Source organism: Dreissena polymorpha, chromosome 3, assembly GCF_020536995.1.
Source record: "Dreissena polymorpha isolate Duluth1 chromosome 3, UMN_Dpol_1.0, whole genome shotgun sequence".
In the NCBI taxonomy this organism is placed as follows: domain Eukaryota; kingdom Metazoa; phylum Mollusca; class Bivalvia; order Myida; family Dreissenidae; genus Dreissena; species Dreissena polymorpha.
The window spans coordinates 56462315-56481900 of NC_068357.1; the positions used below are offsets into that span (position 1 = coordinate 56462315).

Here is a 19586-nt window from a genome sequence, read left to right on the forward strand (position 1 = left end):
CTCAAGTTTTCCTAGCCATTTTGAGTCTAATTGGGATTTTTTTAATCAATAAAATGGCAAATTTGAGATTTTTTTTCAATAAAATGGACCAAATTGGAATGTTTTTATCAACAAATATTGACACAATATAAATACATCAGGCCTTTTCCTGGCCATTTTGGGAAAAAAATGCAATTCAAAGTTCACCGATTTGGGAAAAACTCATTTAATATTATAACTATTTATAATAATTCAGAATCATATTTATTATTGTTATATAATTTGTTAGATGTTTATGAAATAAATTTGAGATCTATTTATCATTAGACAGTTCTTTCCAAAAAAAAAAAAAAAGGGGGATTTTTTCTACAAAATGGGGGAAAATATATACTATTCTTTGAGGGGAATGGGGAACTTTAGTGGATTATCTTCCCCTGTCTAGCAGGTGCCCGTAAAGGTGGCGCTGTTGTCAAATAGGTCTATTGTTCTTTCCAATTGTTTACTTCCGCATATTTTGACAAGTGATTAACCGAGTTAGACACAATCTTTTACAATAATTTTATGATAGTTTATACGATAAGTCTTAAACTATGGCTTCACAATTTAGCAGTTTATCTTTAGGACAACTTCGCACAGAATTAAGAAAGAGAAATGCAAAGTTATCTGGACGAAAAAAGGAATTAATCGAGAGGTAATGTGAAACCATTTTTTAATTTGATTCATGTCGTGAAAATTCCTGCGCGGTCTTTTCTAAAAACCAAATCAGTTTAAAGGCTTTAAAAACATACATACAGGATTCATTCTTTTATTATTTACATCACTGTTTGAAAGGTTTATTGTTAAATATCTTATTTACAAGTTAATGTAAATTCTGTTAAAAGGTTGGGTGGGGAAATGTACATGTATACTTCTGTTGTTTTTTAGAAGACAAAACTTTTTACAACAGCACCCACCCATGTTCTTTATTAAATTTCGGGAACTCAATGAATGTGTAGGGGTCTATGCTGAGTATGTATTACTCTTTGTTCTGACGCATAAGTTTTTGTTTATACAAGTTTTTTTTAATGTTTACTGAAAGTGAAAAATTGTTGTATGTTCATATTTGATCTTTCAGACTTGAAGCATATGATCGCAATCAGAACTTTAACAACTGCGAGGAGCTTATGCCAGAGTTTCGAATGCAAATTCCAGCCACCAGTTGCTACAAAGATGTCAACACCGACATGAAGATGGCCCCGTTTGACCGTGAGAAGGCGAATGCATATATGGAACGGTTTGGAGTTGAGTTCGACCAAGTGGTGACTTCTTTGTATGGTGACAAGTTCTTGTTGTACCTTAGGATGTTTTCTTCAGAAAAGTTGTGCTATGTAAAAAGTTCATGTAGGGCAGAAATGAAAAAGAAAATTGATTATGTCGTTGACATTACATTCACCAAACATGGCTTTGTGCATGAGGCACAGTGTGAATGTGGTGCTGGTGAAGGTCCGTTCGGACATTGTAAACATATAAGGACTGTTCTGTATGCGTGTGTGAAATTTGTTCAATCCGGAGAAGTTAAGGTGGAATCATCTTGTACCCAACAGCTTCAGTCTTTCCACAAATCGAAGAAACACACAGGATCCCCGGTAAAGGCTCAAGACCTCAAGATAGGTGGAGCTGAGATTTGTAATATTGCAGACTTTGACCCCAGGCCTAGTCAGTTTAGAAATGCTGCCAATTACAAAGACCATTTCTACAACACATGTATGAATTTTGCTACAATATCAAAAACTCCAATTTTTCAAACTTTCAAGCCAGCAAATATGTACGCTTATAGCAATGATCACGACTATTTCAGTACGTCACATGAACAGAACTTTCTAAACCTCAACAAAATTACCAAAATAACATCAGAAGAGTGTGAATGTATTGAAGAACAGACGAGGGGACAAAATACCAATGATCGATGGCATGAGGAGCGTGGAAAGCGCATTCAGTCCTCAAACTACCACCGAATCTGTGCTGCGACAGAAAAGACAAGTTTAGTTGGATTGGCCTCAACAATAGTGCAGGGACAAGTTGTGAGGCAAAATGAAGCGATGCGACATGGATGCAAGTATGAAAAAACTGCGATACACATTTATGAGAGTGCAAGGAATGTTAAAGTCAAGTCTTGTGGCATAACGGTTTCACGGACACACCCATTTCTAGGGGCATCTCCAGATGGAATTGTAAATAAAGACTTGATAGTTGAGGTGAAATGCCCATTCAGTGCTATAAATAAAGAGATTTCCTCAGTGACAGTGCCATATCTTAAGGATGTGAACGGTAAACTAAAATTGAGTGCAAAACATCCTTATTATTATCAGATTCAGGGCCAGTTGTTTTGTTCGGAACGCAAGTACTGTGACCTGATCGTTTATACATTGACTGACATAAAGTACATAAGGGTACACAAAAATGAGGACTTCATTTCACAGATGCTGTTAAAACTTGAACATTTCTTTGAGAATTATTTTAAGACTGAATTGTTGAAAAAGTTGTATTACAAGGATGTTTAAAATAAGTTCCCTGCATGTGTAAATACTTTTGTTACCATGTTTCTTGTAGTTCCTGGTTTGGTTCTAAAATATTTGTTTGACTATTATATGTGTTATACAATGCATTGTATTAGAAATAAATATTTGTTTTTAAAAATTTGTTTTTTCAACAGTTCGCTTCTAAAAACCATATTGTCAGGATTATTATTTTATGATGATGAGAGAATTGTATACTTGTAAAGTGGAACCCGTCTCATGAACTGACTAATATTACTACTCGTGAACACCTTGAAATTGGGAAAAATGCGTCGTGAACTCTTCGAATTAGGAAATTAGCGTATTTGATTTTTTGCTTACATATACCTTAAAATTAAAAATAACTGTACCAAGTTGTTAATATTATATTTACTTTAACCCATTTCATTCGGCATTCGAATCGATTCGTACGTACCCATTTCATTCGGGATACGAATTGACCAGTATGTATTACTGACAGTAGGGGAACCCTGTGTATACGTCGGAAAAACGTCGTAAAACGTCATCAAAACATGTGGAAAAATACCCAGATACAACTTCCTTTGAGCATGCGCAGATGAATCAAAACACTGCGCCAATTTTGAATAACAAGGAAGTGAATTTTGTAGAGTATTTCTGAAGCGATTTTGACAGTTTTTTTTCATTTTCGTCATGGCGGATAGCACGGACATTGAGAGCGATGGAAGCGAGATTGAGGTGGAATTAAATCATGATTTGGACACGAATACAAGTGATTTGAATGAGTCTGTCTATGAATGTGAACAAAGGAATGATGGCGAGTGGTTTCGTGGTCTTTTTTAATCCGATGGCGAAAGTGATGACGCGTTCAAAGGATTCGATGCAGAATGGAAGACTGCAAACTTCGACGGCAGAAATGAACGAAATTATAGCGAAATTGCGGCTGCATAAGCTTTTAGATAAGTTCATTCCCTTTCAGAAAATGTATGCTTTGCTGTAGTTTACATGAATAATGAACATAACATCAATAATTCTGTACCATACTATGTTGGTATTTTTTCATTATCAATGGGACCAAATTATTTTGGCGGTTTTAGTAAGTTTCCCCTTGTATAGTAAAATAATCACAACTTTGGTATTTGTAGGAATATTTTAATAATTTTTTCTTTCCCATAAAGTGTATAAAATTTGGAATAATTGATACATTGACACCTACACATTTTATATATTAGATCATCTTGATTTATTTTGTTGAAAATGTTGCCACTATTGATTTTTTATAATTTTAGTTTTATTTACCGGGTTTACAGCCTATTATTTCGTTTAATTATGAAAATAATAAAATAAAAAATATATGACTGGATTCAGAATTTTGTCTTCTTTCTAAAAATGTATACATATATAAACTTCAATTACATAATAAATGTGGTACTGAAATTTATCTGACCAGACCCTCAAATGTCTGGCATGGCTTATCAGTTATTGCTCAGGTCTCAGATCTTGGGGTAATCTTATCTGGAAGGGGGGCAGAATGAAATGGGTTAAGGTTCTAGCCATAGAGCGCCATAAGTTAATTAATTTAAGTTCATTAATCCTTACGGCGCGGCAACCAAAATTTTAAGGCCTTTGCAAACAGTTTGGATCCATATGAGACGCCACAGAACGTGGCGTCTCATCAGGATCCAAACTGTTTGCTATTCTGATAGTATTCTTTGAAAAAAAATCGAAAAATGCAAATTTTATAAATTCAGCAGACGACATTTTAGCAGATGAGAATTTTTCCAGCAAGCAAAGGGTTAAAAACAAACAATGTAACCTTCATTTGGGAAATATGTAATTTTCCCTAGATTGGGAAAGTGCTGTTTGAGGTACTTTACAAAGGAGCGTCGACTCACATACCGTTAATCATTTCAGGTCAAAACTGTTCTTAGCCTTGACAGTTCACATACATTTTGGCTTTTTAAAAGATGGGAAAGTAACAAAACACTATTTTAGAACTTTATTAAGCAATCACATGTAATACATCAACCTAAACTTAAGAAATGAAAACTATAAAAAAAACAGTCTTCCAATCACATGTCCATTAGCTTAATTACTCTCATTACATGTACTTCTTAACACTCATAACCAGAGCGCACATCTGACATATTTTTTGCAGAATGTTTATTGACAATACAAATTTGACATTTTAATCCTCTTAGCTGCATACAAAACTTTGATTGTAGCTATTCTTTAAGCATATGTAGACACTATGCCATTCCTGAAATTACATAGCATGAAACAAACAAAAATTATCTCTGATGACAACTTAGTCTCTGTGCTAGTCAAAGGTTCAGTTAAAATTTTGTATGTTTTTCCTAGCCCAATAATTCTTTCTACATGAACACGTTTACTTGAAATTTTTCTATCTTTAATAGCAGTTTCATTCGAAATTCTATTTTGCTTCTTAAAAAAGGTTGGTATATTGATATGCACATCATGTGGTGCAAAAATGTCCTGCACAATGAAACCTTTATCAGCCATTATACTGTCACTTTTGGAACAAAGCCTGGTCAGTGAACTCCGTTCAACTATTTGCCTATCACTTGTAGCACCCCCATAGGCTGGAGACACATAAGAAATAAGACCGCCAGGGGTACTGCCAACCAAAACCTTAACTGTATTTCGGTTCTTGTAAGTCGAAAAAGTGGCTTGTTGAGCTGTTGGATTCTTCGGCTTTTTAATTGGGCACTCAGTACCATCAATTATAACCCGTGTTTTGGGGTACAGTCTCTTGAAGCTGCTTGGAGCAAAATAGTGGACTAAAGTTTGTGATGGCCAAATGTTAATTTCTTTCCACTGTTTTTCCATGAACAAGACCCACGTAATAAAAATGTTTGACACAACACTTTCCGAAACATTAAATAATCGCGACAGTTCAAAGTTTGTCATGTGTCGCCTTAATTTAATCAACGTAATAAAAAATTGATCAGCAACACTTATACTTGTTATAGACTGATACACATAATTAAGATGGTATGCTGCTGGTCCGAGTGTGTTCAAAACAAAAAAGAACTTCATGTAATTTTCGAGTCCAGTGTAGAAATGAACAGCAGCTTCATCATCCTCGAACTTGTTGATGCTAAATGCAAGTGTAGTTGTTGTTTGTATTGCCGCATCTTCCGTTTCACACTCTGTTTGTACAAATGAGTCCATAAATGTCACCTTTTCATCTGTGATCGAGATAATTTGCTCGACACATTCCTGCTGTGTCACAACTTCTTCGCTAGCACCCACATCGATATCAGAGGTAACAATGTCAATTTTTGTGGCAATGTACTCTGGTTCAAAGCTTGTGTTTTCACCAGACTGTTCCATATTTGTTACATCTTCAAACAGCTTACGTTTCCGGTTTTCTCTTTCTAGACGACGTTCCTTTCTCTCCTGGCTCTTAGCAACAGTCGCCTTGTTCGTCCAGGAAAAAATACTAGGGACAGCTGTTTTTCGCAATGCCCGCTTACGTCTTTCATTTCCTGAAAAAACAGTATGCCATAAACAAATGCATGTATGAATTTGCTGCAGATTTTGTTAATGGATTACAGAATGAGTAAACAGAAAAAAGTCTGCCTTATTACACCAAAATATAGTGTTAATTTATTACCAGCAATATGTCAATATCACATAATGCATATTAAATAAATCAACAAAATAACATTGTGTAGCAGTACTGTCATTGGTGATAGAAAATATATGAAAAATAAGCCTGGAAACAAATACATTTAGACTTTTAGTATATACATGTACACGTTCACCATGTCCATACACTTAAAATGATATATTTGCCACGATTATCTAATGGAGAGAAAACACAAATTCAGCATTATAAGCGTAATATGTTTTTGCATTTGTGATGTTTTTCAACATAAATTAAACAAACAACCTACCGGCATATGTTATTGTGTGGTAATCATCTTCGGTGAAGTGGTTTTCACACACGTACGAGTATTCGGATGGAGTCCAGATTTCGAACTTTGTTTTCACCCGTCGAATAGCTTGTACCCATGCTGCTTGACGTTGTTTGTCTTTCGGGAACTTGTGTCGACCTTTTCGTGAACAAAAGGGAACGCAACACATGGTTTGAGGCATTATTTTATGTTTCTATTGTCAAGCTGTAAAACGCTTCGCTGAATAACAATGGCGATAATTTTATGATAAAATCCGAACATATCCGCATAGAGGAACCTACTCGACCAGAGCGCCACCTATATCGGAAAACAGGGGACATTACTCACTAAAGTCGCTCATTGGGCCGAATGTCGGCCCCAATATTGACATAAAACACTGGGTTTACTGGCTTTCCAAGGACGAATTGCTCCAAAGAACGGCTGGGTCAAGATTTCCATGTCACCGATATCAACAAGAAGGTCTTGGATGAAAAAGTAAAGACAAAACGACATAGAATTGAAGGATACAACCTTTTTCTAGAAGGCAAAGTGTCAAAACTAAGTTGTGTGAAATCTAAATCCGGAATATATATTTTTAAGGGTGTTGCTGTCCCTTGTATGAAGGGTAAGGACTACCATGCCCATTTGTGTTTGAAATACAGTGGTACCTCTATGAAGTGGGCAGCATGCACCTGTCCTGCTGGTAATGATGGACAATGTAAACATGTTGTGGCCACTGACTGTGTACTTGATAATTGACCTCCATAGACAAGGAGTGAAGAAAATTCCAGATATCCAAACGTGTACAGATAAGTTACACATGTGGCATGTATGAAAACCTACTTCTGATGAACCGCTTTTGTTCAGTGATTTTAACTTTGTGAAGCATGACCCTTTCAAAGTGGCTAAGAAAGAATTGTGTTCTACCGTCAAATTTAACAAGCCTGTACCGCACTTCGTAATGCATGCAACTGCAAGTGGTGTGTGATGGAAACTTGCGGTTTTTGGACACATACTGGTTGGCCCGGGTCTGTTCATGATGCACATGTGTATGGTTACAGCCCGGTTCAGCAACTAATTGAAGAATTGCCAGACAAATTTCATGTCCTTGGAGATTTTGCCTATCCACTGTCAGCACACCTTCTTACTCCATACAGAGACAATGGGCATTTAGATCGTTTCCACAAACGATACAACAAGGCGCACTTTTCAACCAGAGTTGATGTTGAACGATCAATGGGACTGTTTAAATCAAAATTTAGGTGGCTGAAGTCTTCAGACATGCTGACGCAAGAAAAAATACCAGAAGTTATTACAGCTTCCTGTGTTCTGCACAACTTCATCTAGGACAATGAAAATTTGGAAGATGTTTTGTCTGCTCCAGAGGTGGAAGCTCAAGCAGATGTAGTAGAACCAGAACAACCAGCTGGTCCCGGCTACTTAGAGGGGCAGAAAAAAGAAGGGAAATCGCTTTTATTCTGTAGCATAATCAAAGGAAAGGACTCGGACACATTGATGTGATGAATAACAAAAAGTTAACATGATTTCTAGAATAGGCAGTTTATTTAGGCTCTTGTTTTAGTGCTTATAATATATATTTTGAATGTTAAATTATTTATTGAATAACTTAAATAACTTCATGCATCATATCCTGCAAATGCATATTATGTACATATTGATGTGCCCCGCACATTGCAGTTGTTTTACAGTTTACAATATGTACATCATGTGCATGTGACATTAATTATTTTATAGTACTTACCTGTTTACTTTATTTCCTGTGCTTAACATTATCCAATTTATCTGTATCTCCATTATTTTGTTGATAGTAACAACTCACAAATACATTTTTACCTCGTGAGCATATTGTATAATCAATCATTTAGGCAAAATGTACAGTGAATTGTGTTAAGTTTTCCAATTTTTGTTGTTTCATGTTTACTTTGATTGATTGATTGATTGATTGATTTCGGTATGGAACACTTGTTGTTTGATAACGACTCTTTGTGTGTTATAAATATATGAATAAATCAATTCATACAATTGTCTAAAAATTACTGTTGTATATTTCTATATCAACTGTCAAGTAAACTTTTTTATTTAAAAACAAAATACATATGATATTTCTGAAAACCATGATGTACATGATATTGCTACGAGGTCAATACAAATGGTTTATCCATAATAAATATACAAGTTCCTTTCTCCAAAGAAACATAGATATTTGGTCAAATATATGAGGTATCTTCCATTAATGGCAATGTCACTCTCTTCAAAGTAACATTGGCATCAGCAAGCATCATAGTATTTTTAAAACAAAAAATCATGTAAATAAAGAGTAATCTTCCTTCCTGCAATTTTGTGATCTCGCTAATAAATTTTGTAGCAGGTGAAGTGGAGATATAGCATGAATATTAAACGAAATTAATGATTATCACTTTTCGACTGGTTGCTAAAATCAGTTTCATTGTAAATGTAATTTATGTAATTGCCAAGGAAGATGCAAAGAAAACGTCCACTATGATATGAGTTGCAACGACGCTGGGATTATGTCTGCTTACAGTAAGCGTAATCACCACTTGAGTTTATCTCAAGAGGAAACGCTGGATATGTATATTACTATTGTAGACTATACTGTGAAACCATTATTTATCGTCAGGCATTAATTTTCGTGTATTTCGTCAGTCGACCAATTGACGAATTCAAGATCCTAACGAACTATTATGTCCCATATTTGAACAAATTAAGACTGAATTACCAAAGGCATGAGGCACTAAAATTCAATGTAATCCACGCATACAAACTCCATCTGTTTTGTAATCAAGATAAATCTGGTTTTGACACAAAAGGGTGTAGATTACCCAGTGTACTTAACTGACACGTGACATTGCTCTTAAACGCGAGTAATGTACAGCTGTATCGACTGCGTTGACTTCTTTTAGGTAAAATAGTAATGATTAGCGCTAATTGTTAACAACTTTATTACCCATTGTGTGTATTGTGTTTTTCAGTGTTGTTGCAGATTATACAGCCTCCGCGCAGTGGATCCGTATCGAAGACAATAAACGAAATTAAAAGATGATGATGTATGATCAACACCTGACTTACATACATTCTCCACATTGATTACAAATTAATACCAAACATATTTATTTGTGTTTGGTTGTTTACGTTTAACTACAATACAGGTGTAAACATAGCTTGTGCTTCGTTTATGGGCTATCGATCTTTTTAATCATTGACAGCTTTTAAAAGTTTTACGATACATGTTTCAAATCATTGTTACTTGTAGCATATGAAAACGTAACAAGTAAAGAGAAATTAGCAATCATGACAATTAGTTTAATCCAAACGTAGGGTAATTGTTGACAGAATTTCACTTTTATTTTAGCGCGATTTTCAGGAAATCCCCGAAAAGCAAGTTTTTCGAATGACTGAGTATGAGGCATTGCTTTGTATCCTATTGCATTCAATCTTATTTAAACTCACTCGTCCATTGGTTGTAACATTTAAATGTGAACTGTGCCATATGAAACCACTTTCCCACAATGCACTGCTTATTTTAAACATAAGACAAATTTTGTACTTAAAGTGATCAAATATTTACGATGCAAAACTCTTGAAACTTCATTGAAAAATAGTTTGCTAACACTAATTTTAACCAATAATCTTCGCACCTTCTCTAATTTGCGACGATAAAGGTAAGATTGTTATTACTTTGGCCATGATAATGAATGAATAAGACCAATTGGCATTTGGCTTCACTGTTTCAAACACTCGTTAACGGTTATTCGGTCCCACTAATCCGCTTATCATAATAATGATACACTAATGGGGGCCATTTACTGATCACCTGATAACAAGACTAGTATATTGACATGTGACAAACAGGCTCCACCTCCTGCAAGTGACTCTCAATTAAGTGTATTCCCTCTTTCCCCACTACGATTTATCACAACCGCGATATATTTCGGACATGTTTTACACACAAATCGGATATTGACTGAAGCATTTTTTTTCAAAGTCCAGAATCGCGAATTTAAGTGCTGACAAAAATGTCATTTTTATAAAAATGACGAAATTTCGTGCTGGCAAAAATAAATGGTTTTACAGTAATTGATTATTCATACCGTAAATACAGGTATGCAGTCATAAGTCGAGATTTTTTTCCTTCAAAAATTGATTAAAATTATAATCTCGACTTATGAGATCGTTCATGAAAAAAAAAATTTTTTTAATAGAGGTAGATCAATCCCCGCGGAATTGGTTGTTGTTGTCACGAAAACTCGTTTATTTACAGCGCAAAGTCTTATTTTAACTGACGCGAATTAATTAATTAATTAATCATATTTGTCAACTTAACTTCTGCTTAATTTTGATAATTTAAACCAAAGCTTAATGTTAGCAAGTGTTGTTTTTTTACTGGAATTGCAAACAAAGAGTTAGTAAAATTTGCACTCAGCGCGAATTGACAGTTTGACGTCATCAAAGGAAAGCCACTTCCTGTCTAAAGCCATAAAGCGACAAATTTCTCGCCGACAAAATTGTTTCTCTTGTCTAGCAATCAATATGCTGAACCAATATTTTTGTTCATTAATGGCAATCGTCCAATTAAATAATAGCACGTGCATAGCTCCGCCTTTTGACGGTTAATTGAGCAAGTGTTTTACGCAAGTTGAGTTCTGATTTGCCGTAATTACTCGGCCTAAGCATTAAAATGACGAATACATTTATCTATGATTTTTCGAGAAATACGGATAATTTCCAATTTACAAACTTCATGTACAGTGCCCTAAATGGCCGACACTTGAGTTTACAAAATTCCTCAACACATATATCCTAAATAATGGTGCAGTGTGTTGTTGGATTATTACTAATTATCAAATTGCAAGGTAAAACTATTTTTAACTACCGGTACTATAATATCAGGTTTGTTTAATATAATAAACATGTCAATCAATATAGTTGAGTCACAAAATCGGAAATAAATTTGATGGGGTCGCAATTTTATTGACGCTGATTTTCCAATTGTCTGTATTTTTTACCCGACTTATGAAGTGAACAAACACAAAATGTAACATTTCAAACCATTTTTATACCCCCGACTTATGAACGGGTAGACCTATGACTGCATTTTTACGGTAATTGATTCTTTTTTTCTTACAATATATCTCCTTTTGGGCGATGCCATCACAGATTAAATGGAAAGACAAGAAATGTCAGTACCCAAGTTCCAGATAACACTCAAACAGCTGTACAGCCCCAAAAATTGTGGATTGAAAGTAAAAACATAAGCTGCCATCTTGTACAGTATAGTCTATACCCTGGAATCTTCTGGGAGTCTGGGCTGTACCTGGTATTTGAGCTGGAAACCATGTCGCCCATAGATCATGGTAGGGTAGTTAGGGCGGTGGAAGGCCAGGTAGGTATGGCGAGAAAAAGGGGAAAACTTTGGTTTATTGCAAAAGTCAGAAGGTACAGCCATCACATCCTCAGTGATGAATTCATCAAGAGGGTATTGACTGAACCACAAAGATGCGAGGGGATTCCTGGATCGTCATTTACCCTGAGGCAAGGTCCCAACTGCACTAGACTTCCCTGCATTGCCAGTGGGGTTGGGATTGTAAGCATGCTTATTACCAGAAACCACTAGCATGTGTATCCCTAGTATTGGCGTTCTTATAACCTCAACCCACAAAGCCAATCGTAAACAATTACACATCATCAACCAATGGAACAAAGCTTTTTAGATATATGCTGACGTTTACACTACTAAATACCTGACTCAAGCCTCTCATCTAAAACATTGTCCAGAAACTTGGCAACAACACCTGCGCCTGGTTGATATATGTTGAAAAGTTTTGAAGTCTCAGGGATGCATGCCTCTCCATACCATTTGGTACAGTATACATGGAAACTTTTTTATTTTATCTACCAAACTGGGTCAAGGTAAATCCTTTCAGTAAATGTTCTTGTGACTTTTCATTTTTGATATTTTTATATCTTTTTTTCAATGTATTGCATGCTATATTTAGTACTGTCCAGTGATCAACACACATCAGTCATAACATATAAAGCAACCTATCCCCAATCTGCAACACCATTACAGTCAACAGTCCAGACCACTGCAACATAAGTTATTGTTTAGCTGTTGACGTGCTGGTGTCCTAACCTTTATAACAGAGGAAAATTCAAAATGGATAGTATGTTATATGTATATTTGTACTCCAAATACAAGATAAATTAAATTTGTGTCTTTCATATTACCATTTGTTTTGTATTAAATCATGTTCTACAAGGTGCTTCATATTGACATATTAACACAGAGTAATTAACTTAATAGCCCAGGAAGATGCAAAGAAATCGTCCACTATGATATGGATTGCAACGACGCTTGGATTATGTCTGCATTTTGTTAGCTTCATCACCACTTGAGTTTATCTCAAGAGGAAACGCTGGATATGTATAATACTTTTGTAGACTTTATTGATTATTCATAAAAAAAAAAAAAAATTTCTTACAATATATCTCCTTTTGGGCTATGCCATCACAGATTAAATGCAAAGACAAGATATGTCAGTACCCCAGTTCCAGATAACACTCCAACTGCTGTACAGCCCCAAAAACTGTTGATTGAAAGTTGCAACAACATAAGCTGTCATCTTGTACAGTATGGTCTGCACCCTGGGAGTCTGGGCTGTACTTGGTAATTGAGCTGGGAACCATGTCGCTCTTAGATCACGGAAGGGTCGTAAGGGCGGTGGAGGGCCAGGTACGTATGGCGAGAAAAAGGGAAAGGCTTGATTCATCAGAGAAGTCAGGAGGTAAGGCCATCACATCCTCAGTGATAATTTCATCAAGAGTTTTGGGAGCACAGCGGTAGAGTCATCCAGCTATGGGAAATCCGCTGGCATAGTCCAGCAGGGGTTGCCTAATTTTAGGAGCACAGCGGTAGTCGTCCAGCTACTGGAATCCCGCTGGCATAGTCCAGCAGGTGTTGCCCAGTTTGAGGAGCACAGTGGTAGAGTCGTCCAGCTACGGGAATCCCGCTTGAATAATCCAGCAGGGGTGGCCCAGTTTTGGGAGCACAGCGGTAGAGTCGTAAAGCTAAGGGAATCCGCTGGCATAGTCCAGCAGGGGTTTCCCAGTTTTAGAAGCATAGCAATAGTCGTCCAGCTATCGGAATCCCGCTGGCATAGTCCAGCAGGGGCTGCCCAGTTTTAGGAGCACAGCGATAGTCGTCCAGCTACGGGAATTCTGCTGGCAAAGTCCAGCAGGGGTGGTCCAGTTATGGGAGAACCACGGTAAACCACCGTGAGTCGTCCAATTACTGGTTTCGCAGTGGTAGCCGCCAGCAGGAGTTTTCAAGCTATGGGAACACCGCTGTAAACAGCCTGGGTGTCCAGTCGCCGCGTTCCCTGTAGTTACACCCAGAGGAATCTGTCTTGTTATGGAGCCCCCTCAGTAAACCGCCCGAGGGATGCGTGCGGTTAAGAAGTCGCCCCAGGCAACTCCCGGGGAAACAGAGAGCCAAGAACATCAACCGATAGAACGAAACTTTTCAGATTTATGCTGACATTAAAACTACTAAATACCCGACTCAAGCCTCTCATATTGACCATTGTCCAGAAACTTGCCAACACCACCTGCGCCTGGTTGACATATGATGCAAACTTTTGACGTCTCAGGGATGCATGCCTCTCCATACCATTAAAAAAAAAATTCCAGTATACATGGAAACTTTTCTCTTTTTTTACCAAACTTAATCATGGTAAATCCTTTCAGTAAATGTTCTTGTGACTTTCCATTTTTACTATTTGTATACCTTTTTTTCAATGTATTTCATGCTATATTTAGTACTCTCCAGTGATCAACACACATCAGTCATTATATATAAAGCAACCTATTCCCAATCTGCAACACAATTACAGTCAACACACCAGACCACTGCAACACAAGTTTTTGTCCAAATACGAGATTAAATGTGTGTCTTTCATAATACAATTTGTTTTGTATTAAATCATGTTCTACAAGGTGCTCCATATTGACATATTAACACAGAGTAATTTACGAAATAGCAAAGGAAGATGCAAAGAAAACATCCGCTATAATATGGGTTGCAACGACGCTGGGATTATGTCTGCTTATAGTAAGCGTCATCACCACTTGAGTTTATCTCACGAGGAAAAGCTAGATATGTATATTACGTTTGTAGACTTAATAGATTAGTCATAATTGAACTTATTTTTTAATAAATTTCTTACATTATGATCTCTTTTTGGGCGATGCCATCACAGACAACGTAGAAAGACAAGAAATGTCACAACCGACGTTCTAGATATCACTTAAGTCATAGCAAAGGAAGATGCAAAGAAAATGTCCACTATGATATGGGTTGCAACAACTCTTGGATTATGTCTGCTTGCACTTATCGTCATCATTGCTTGTACGTGTCTCAAGAGGAAACGCTGAATATGTATATACGTTTTGAAGACTTTATTGTTTTTTAATAATTGAAATTATATTTAAATTTCTTATAAAATATCTCCTTTGCCATCACAGATTAAATTGAAAGACAAGTACCCAAGTTCCAGATAACACTCAAGCAGCTGTACAGCCCCAACAATTGTTTATTGACAGTAAAAACATGTGCTGCCATCTTGTAATGTATGGTCTTCACCCTGGATCAATCTGAGCAGGATCAGGTTGAGAACTTCAATTTTTTTTATAAATCTTCCCATCACAAAGGAAATGACAGCATACAGCTGCTTTCAACTCTGATCATTAGCTCAATTTCATTTTAATATTCGTTGATGTCTCTGTTTTTGAAGCTGGATATGGAACTCAGCTTGATTTAAGGGTTATCAAATGTGAAAGTGGGTGGGGTACCCGTCAAAATGTGTTCAGGCTTTTTAACAAACACTGAGATATCAATGACAGAGTTGTAAATGGTGTAAATATCCTTGATGTTTTAGGAAATCAACAAGGAACCATTGATCATTGACGTAAGTCGTTACAGACAGCAAGGGCATATCTCTCATTTCTCCATCCAATGGCAGTGAAATAATTGACAGTTAGTAGCTGGATTTGTTTGACAGCCCCGCTGTGCTATCATTTCCAAATCATAATCACTGCAACACTTTTTTCGGCGTCTTTGTAACACTGTTTTACTGCGTGTTCAGCATGAAACAATTTTATCTTTAATGAAAAGGCTTAATAGATAGAACAATTTTACACTCAATCTCGACATCAATACAGTTTGTGCGTCCACCTTTTATTTTCAGAGGCAACAGCGTTTTTACTTAAAGGCTATGTTCTCATATTAGTGCTGACTTTCATATTCCTATCAACATGTTAACATGTAAAAGTATAAAAAGCAGTGGAAGCGTGGCCTCACTTTAATGCATTGCATTTCAACCCGCGAGTTATCAGGGTTTATTTACAGGTCATCGCTGCGTCCGAAGACGCTTATGTGCTGACCCGAGTTCGTGGCCAGTTTGTTATATAATATAGACCCTATCCATGAACTAGGTGAACTGAGATTTTGTTTAGACCACATAAGATGTTAAATGAAGATATTCAGCGATATAATTATGGTATGTCAATAATAGATTCTTTATGTGTTTTCAACAATACCATGATAAATATTATTTTTAATTAATTTAACAAGAATTATTCCACCATATTGCCTAATGTATTAAGCATGAGCGCGATGATTCTCGATACTGTTAATAATCGAATAAAAAAGCAATGCCCGACAAACCACTAAAACAGGTTTGTTCGAAGAACGCGCGTATAAATATTTAAAATATGTACGGATACTTCGCATGTGGCCGGTTGACTCATATGTTTAAATTTCACTTCCATTCTTCATTTGGTTTTCTGTTTTGTATCTATAGGTTTATGACCAGCAATATGTAATTATGCAAAATAAGCCGCGAAAACTCCGCGTAACATCCCGTATTGCGTGTGATCCAGCTAAGAACTGCACAGTAAAAGACATTCGCTATCCTTGGTCTCATTTTTTTAACTCTTTACCTTTCACAAACTCAAACCACAATCAACGCCGCATATATTTTTTAAAGATATATCTTGTTGGCTATAAGCAATAAGCCTCTGCTTGAAGCATCCATAATCAATATTATGTTGCAGATGACAGCTACGTATTTCTCAGCCAGGTAGATCAAGCACTGCAAGATTAAAGTGTATACAGTGATCTACAGAATATGTATATTTTAACACTGCTATTTAGTTACACCGCATTATACTTAATCTTAGTGTTAATTCAGAATGTCTGTGTTATGATTAAGGAGGGTAGTAAATAGCAAAATTGGTATTTGAATATTTGGTCATAAAAGTGTTTGAATAAATTTAATATTTGATCATCTGGTATTCAATATATGTGAACAAGATCTGAAAGTTTATAAAAGTTTAGTATGAACAAAGCCATCCATATAGCTCTCGAGTTCTTCCGCGGTTATCTTATATAACTCGCTTATAAAACAGCAGCCTTTCTGATACGAGGCATAACAAAGATGCAAGAACATTTGTTTATTTGTTGACAGTTTCAAAGTTTTGGACATGATAAATGTAGTTGCTGAACAGCATGTTGAACTTAATTGAACTTAATTGTGCATTAAACGTTTGATTAAAGATAATGGTTGATCATGGTTAACACTTTCATCTATGGGGTAATCAGTTACAGCAAACTGTCAACACGTAAACACAACAGAAGGATGGAAGTTCGATTTTGACACCTTTCCTGTTTACTTGAGATCCATAGATGACAAAAAAGGAAAGCAAGAATAAAATGACAGAAAGAAACTGGTATTTGAATACAAAAAAAAAATACTCTAATATTTTTTTATTTTTGGAATATTTATTGCCATCCCTAGTTTTGATTGATGGTGTTGTCAGTACCAGAATTAAGACTTCAGGTTCATTTAAAAATATAAACTCTAAATAGATGGAGAGATGGTCCCAGAATCAGCTTGTATTTAAGGTTTGTAAGCATAATCTATTCACATGCCAGTGAAAGTTTGCAGAAATATATTTTTGACCTTGTTAGAGGGGCAGGGGGGGGGGGGGGATTGAAAAAAGCAATGCACAGCACCTTGCAATTTCGTTGTAGATCTTTCCCTACTTCATTTGAGCTGGAAAACAGGGCTTAATGCATGCACCTTAAGTGTTGTCTAATATAAGTCTGTGCAGTCTGCACAGCCTAATTAGGGACGTTTAAAAGAAGTGTCTTCTTAGCAAATTAATCCAGTTTAGGAGGAAAGTGTGACTTTAGGTACATGCATTAAGACCTGTTTTTCCAGAGCGCTGCTCATTTTTTATTCTACTGTCAGGCACTTGAGAAGTCCATAAAGGCTCAAGTTGACTGGCTAGTGAACATCATGGACAGTAGGTCGGCAGCATTAGAAAAAGACATCAATACAGAAAAAGCAACAGTGTCCACTCTGATTGACCAGACGACCGTTTTCTCTAGGAACATGCTGGAAATGGTCAAGGATAGCATGAAGCAAATGAGTAGTCTTTCCCCTTATTTAAATACATCTACATGTACACAGGAATTCAATATTCAGTATGTCTGTATTAACAAATCTCGACATAGTGTCAAAAATGAAAGATATTGGAGTGAAAAAATGTAGTCAGCGGTGGGTTTTTTGTTCAAATTTTTTATATTAGTTTTTAGATAAACATTTTATTAATGTCCCATCAAGCTCTACAAGCAACACTTTATAAAAATGTAATATTTAAAACACTTTGTCATTTTTGAAGACTTTTGTTAGCAAAAAACAACAAAAATAACTTCCCAATTTTGGTCAAAGGGCCACAATTTTTCTCAATCCAATGGGAAGTGGCCCTATTCCCAAAATGGTGGAAAAAAAACACTGGTCAGTGGTTGCTGGCACATGCAAAAACAATTAATGTTTAAGTGTCTGAAAATAAGTCTTATGATGCTGTATGCAGAAGAGTTTATGAAAAGTATTACAATGAGATAGAGCAGTTTCTGTCTGCAGAAGTGCAATATCCAAAGCCATTGAAGGCACACAAAATCAGAAATAGAGACAAGTCAGAAAAAAATGAATTCGCAAAAAACAAACTGAAAGTTTTACGGATGTTTCCACATATTAAGCAGAGGATCTTAATGCATCCATAACTGAAAACTCTAGTTCAATAAATGAACTTCTAGACTTAAATAAAACTCAAAGATTGAAGCTAAAGTTGGTTACATTAAAACACTGAAACAAAATTAAAGAGAATCAAAAGCCGGTAAAAACGTTTTATTACAGGCAAATAATTGTCTGAATTTGTCTCAAAAAGGGGGAGAAATCAATCAGCTTCCCTCAAGAGTTGCTTATGCAGAATCTTCATTTAAAAAGAAGGCTGATCAGATAAAACTAATGATATCCGAAAAAGTGAACATTTGAAGCAGGGTTCCTGTTGTTGATCGCCGACTCGTTACTAAGTTCAGACACGAAAAAAGCACTCGACCCATCGGGCTACTGGCTTAGAATTTTCACTTGACCGACACAAAAATCACTCGACCCGGTCGACGGTCGAGCGGGTTACAGCCAAAACTGCTACTAAATACCCGACTCACGCCTGTCATCTTAAACATTGTCCAGAAACTTGGCAACAACACCTGCGCCTGGTTGATATATATTGAAAAGTTTTGAAGTCTCAGGGATGCATGCCTCTCCATACCATTTGGTACAGTATACATGGAAACTTTTTTATTTTATCTACCAAACTGGGTCAAGGTAAATCCTTTCAGTAAATGTATTTGTGACTTTCCATTTTTAATATTTTTATATCTTTTTTTCAATGTATTGCATGCTATATTTAGTACTGTCCAGTGATCAACACACATCAGTCATAACATATAAAGCAACCTATTCCCAATCTGCAACACCATTACAGTCAACACTCCAGACCACTTCAACACAAGTTATTGTTTAGCTGTTGAAGTGCTGGTGTCCTAACCTTTACAACAGAAGAAAATTCAAAATGGATAGTATGTTATATGTATATTTGTACTCCAAATACAAGATAAATTAAATTTGTGTCTTTCATAATACCATTTGTTTTGTATTAAATCATGTTCTACAAGGTGCTTCATATTGACATATTAACACAGAGTAATAAACTAAATAGCCAAGGA

At 36.1% G+C, this 19586-nt stretch overlaps 2 protein-coding genes across 2 annotated transcripts; one reads left to right on the plus strand and one right to left on the minus strand.

Moving 5' to 3' along the window:
• Positions 1 to 432: 432 nt before the first annotated feature.
• LOC127874242 (uncharacterized) lies at positions 433 to 2901 on the plus strand. Its single transcript, XM_052418465.1, has 2 exons — positions 433 to 670; positions 1094 to 2901. The coding sequence occupies exons 1-2, from the start codon at positions 570 to 572 to the stop codon at positions 2517 to 2519; spliced, it is 1527 nt and encodes a 508-aa protein (XP_052274425.1). The 5' UTR covers positions 433 to 569; the 3' UTR covers positions 2520 to 2901.
• Positions 2902 to 4478: 1577 nt separating this feature from the next.
• Positions 4479 to 6882, minus strand: LOC127874243 (uncharacterized). The gene is made up of 2 exons (XM_052418466.1): positions 6416 to 6882; positions 4479 to 6004 (listed from the first exon to the last, which is right to left on the minus strand). The coding sequence occupies exons 1-2, from the start codon at positions 6615 to 6617 to the stop codon at positions 4725 to 4727; spliced, it is 1482 nt and encodes a 493-aa protein (XP_052274426.1). The 5' UTR covers positions 6618 to 6882; the 3' UTR covers positions 4479 to 4724.
• Positions 6883 to 19586: the final 12704 nt, after the last annotated feature.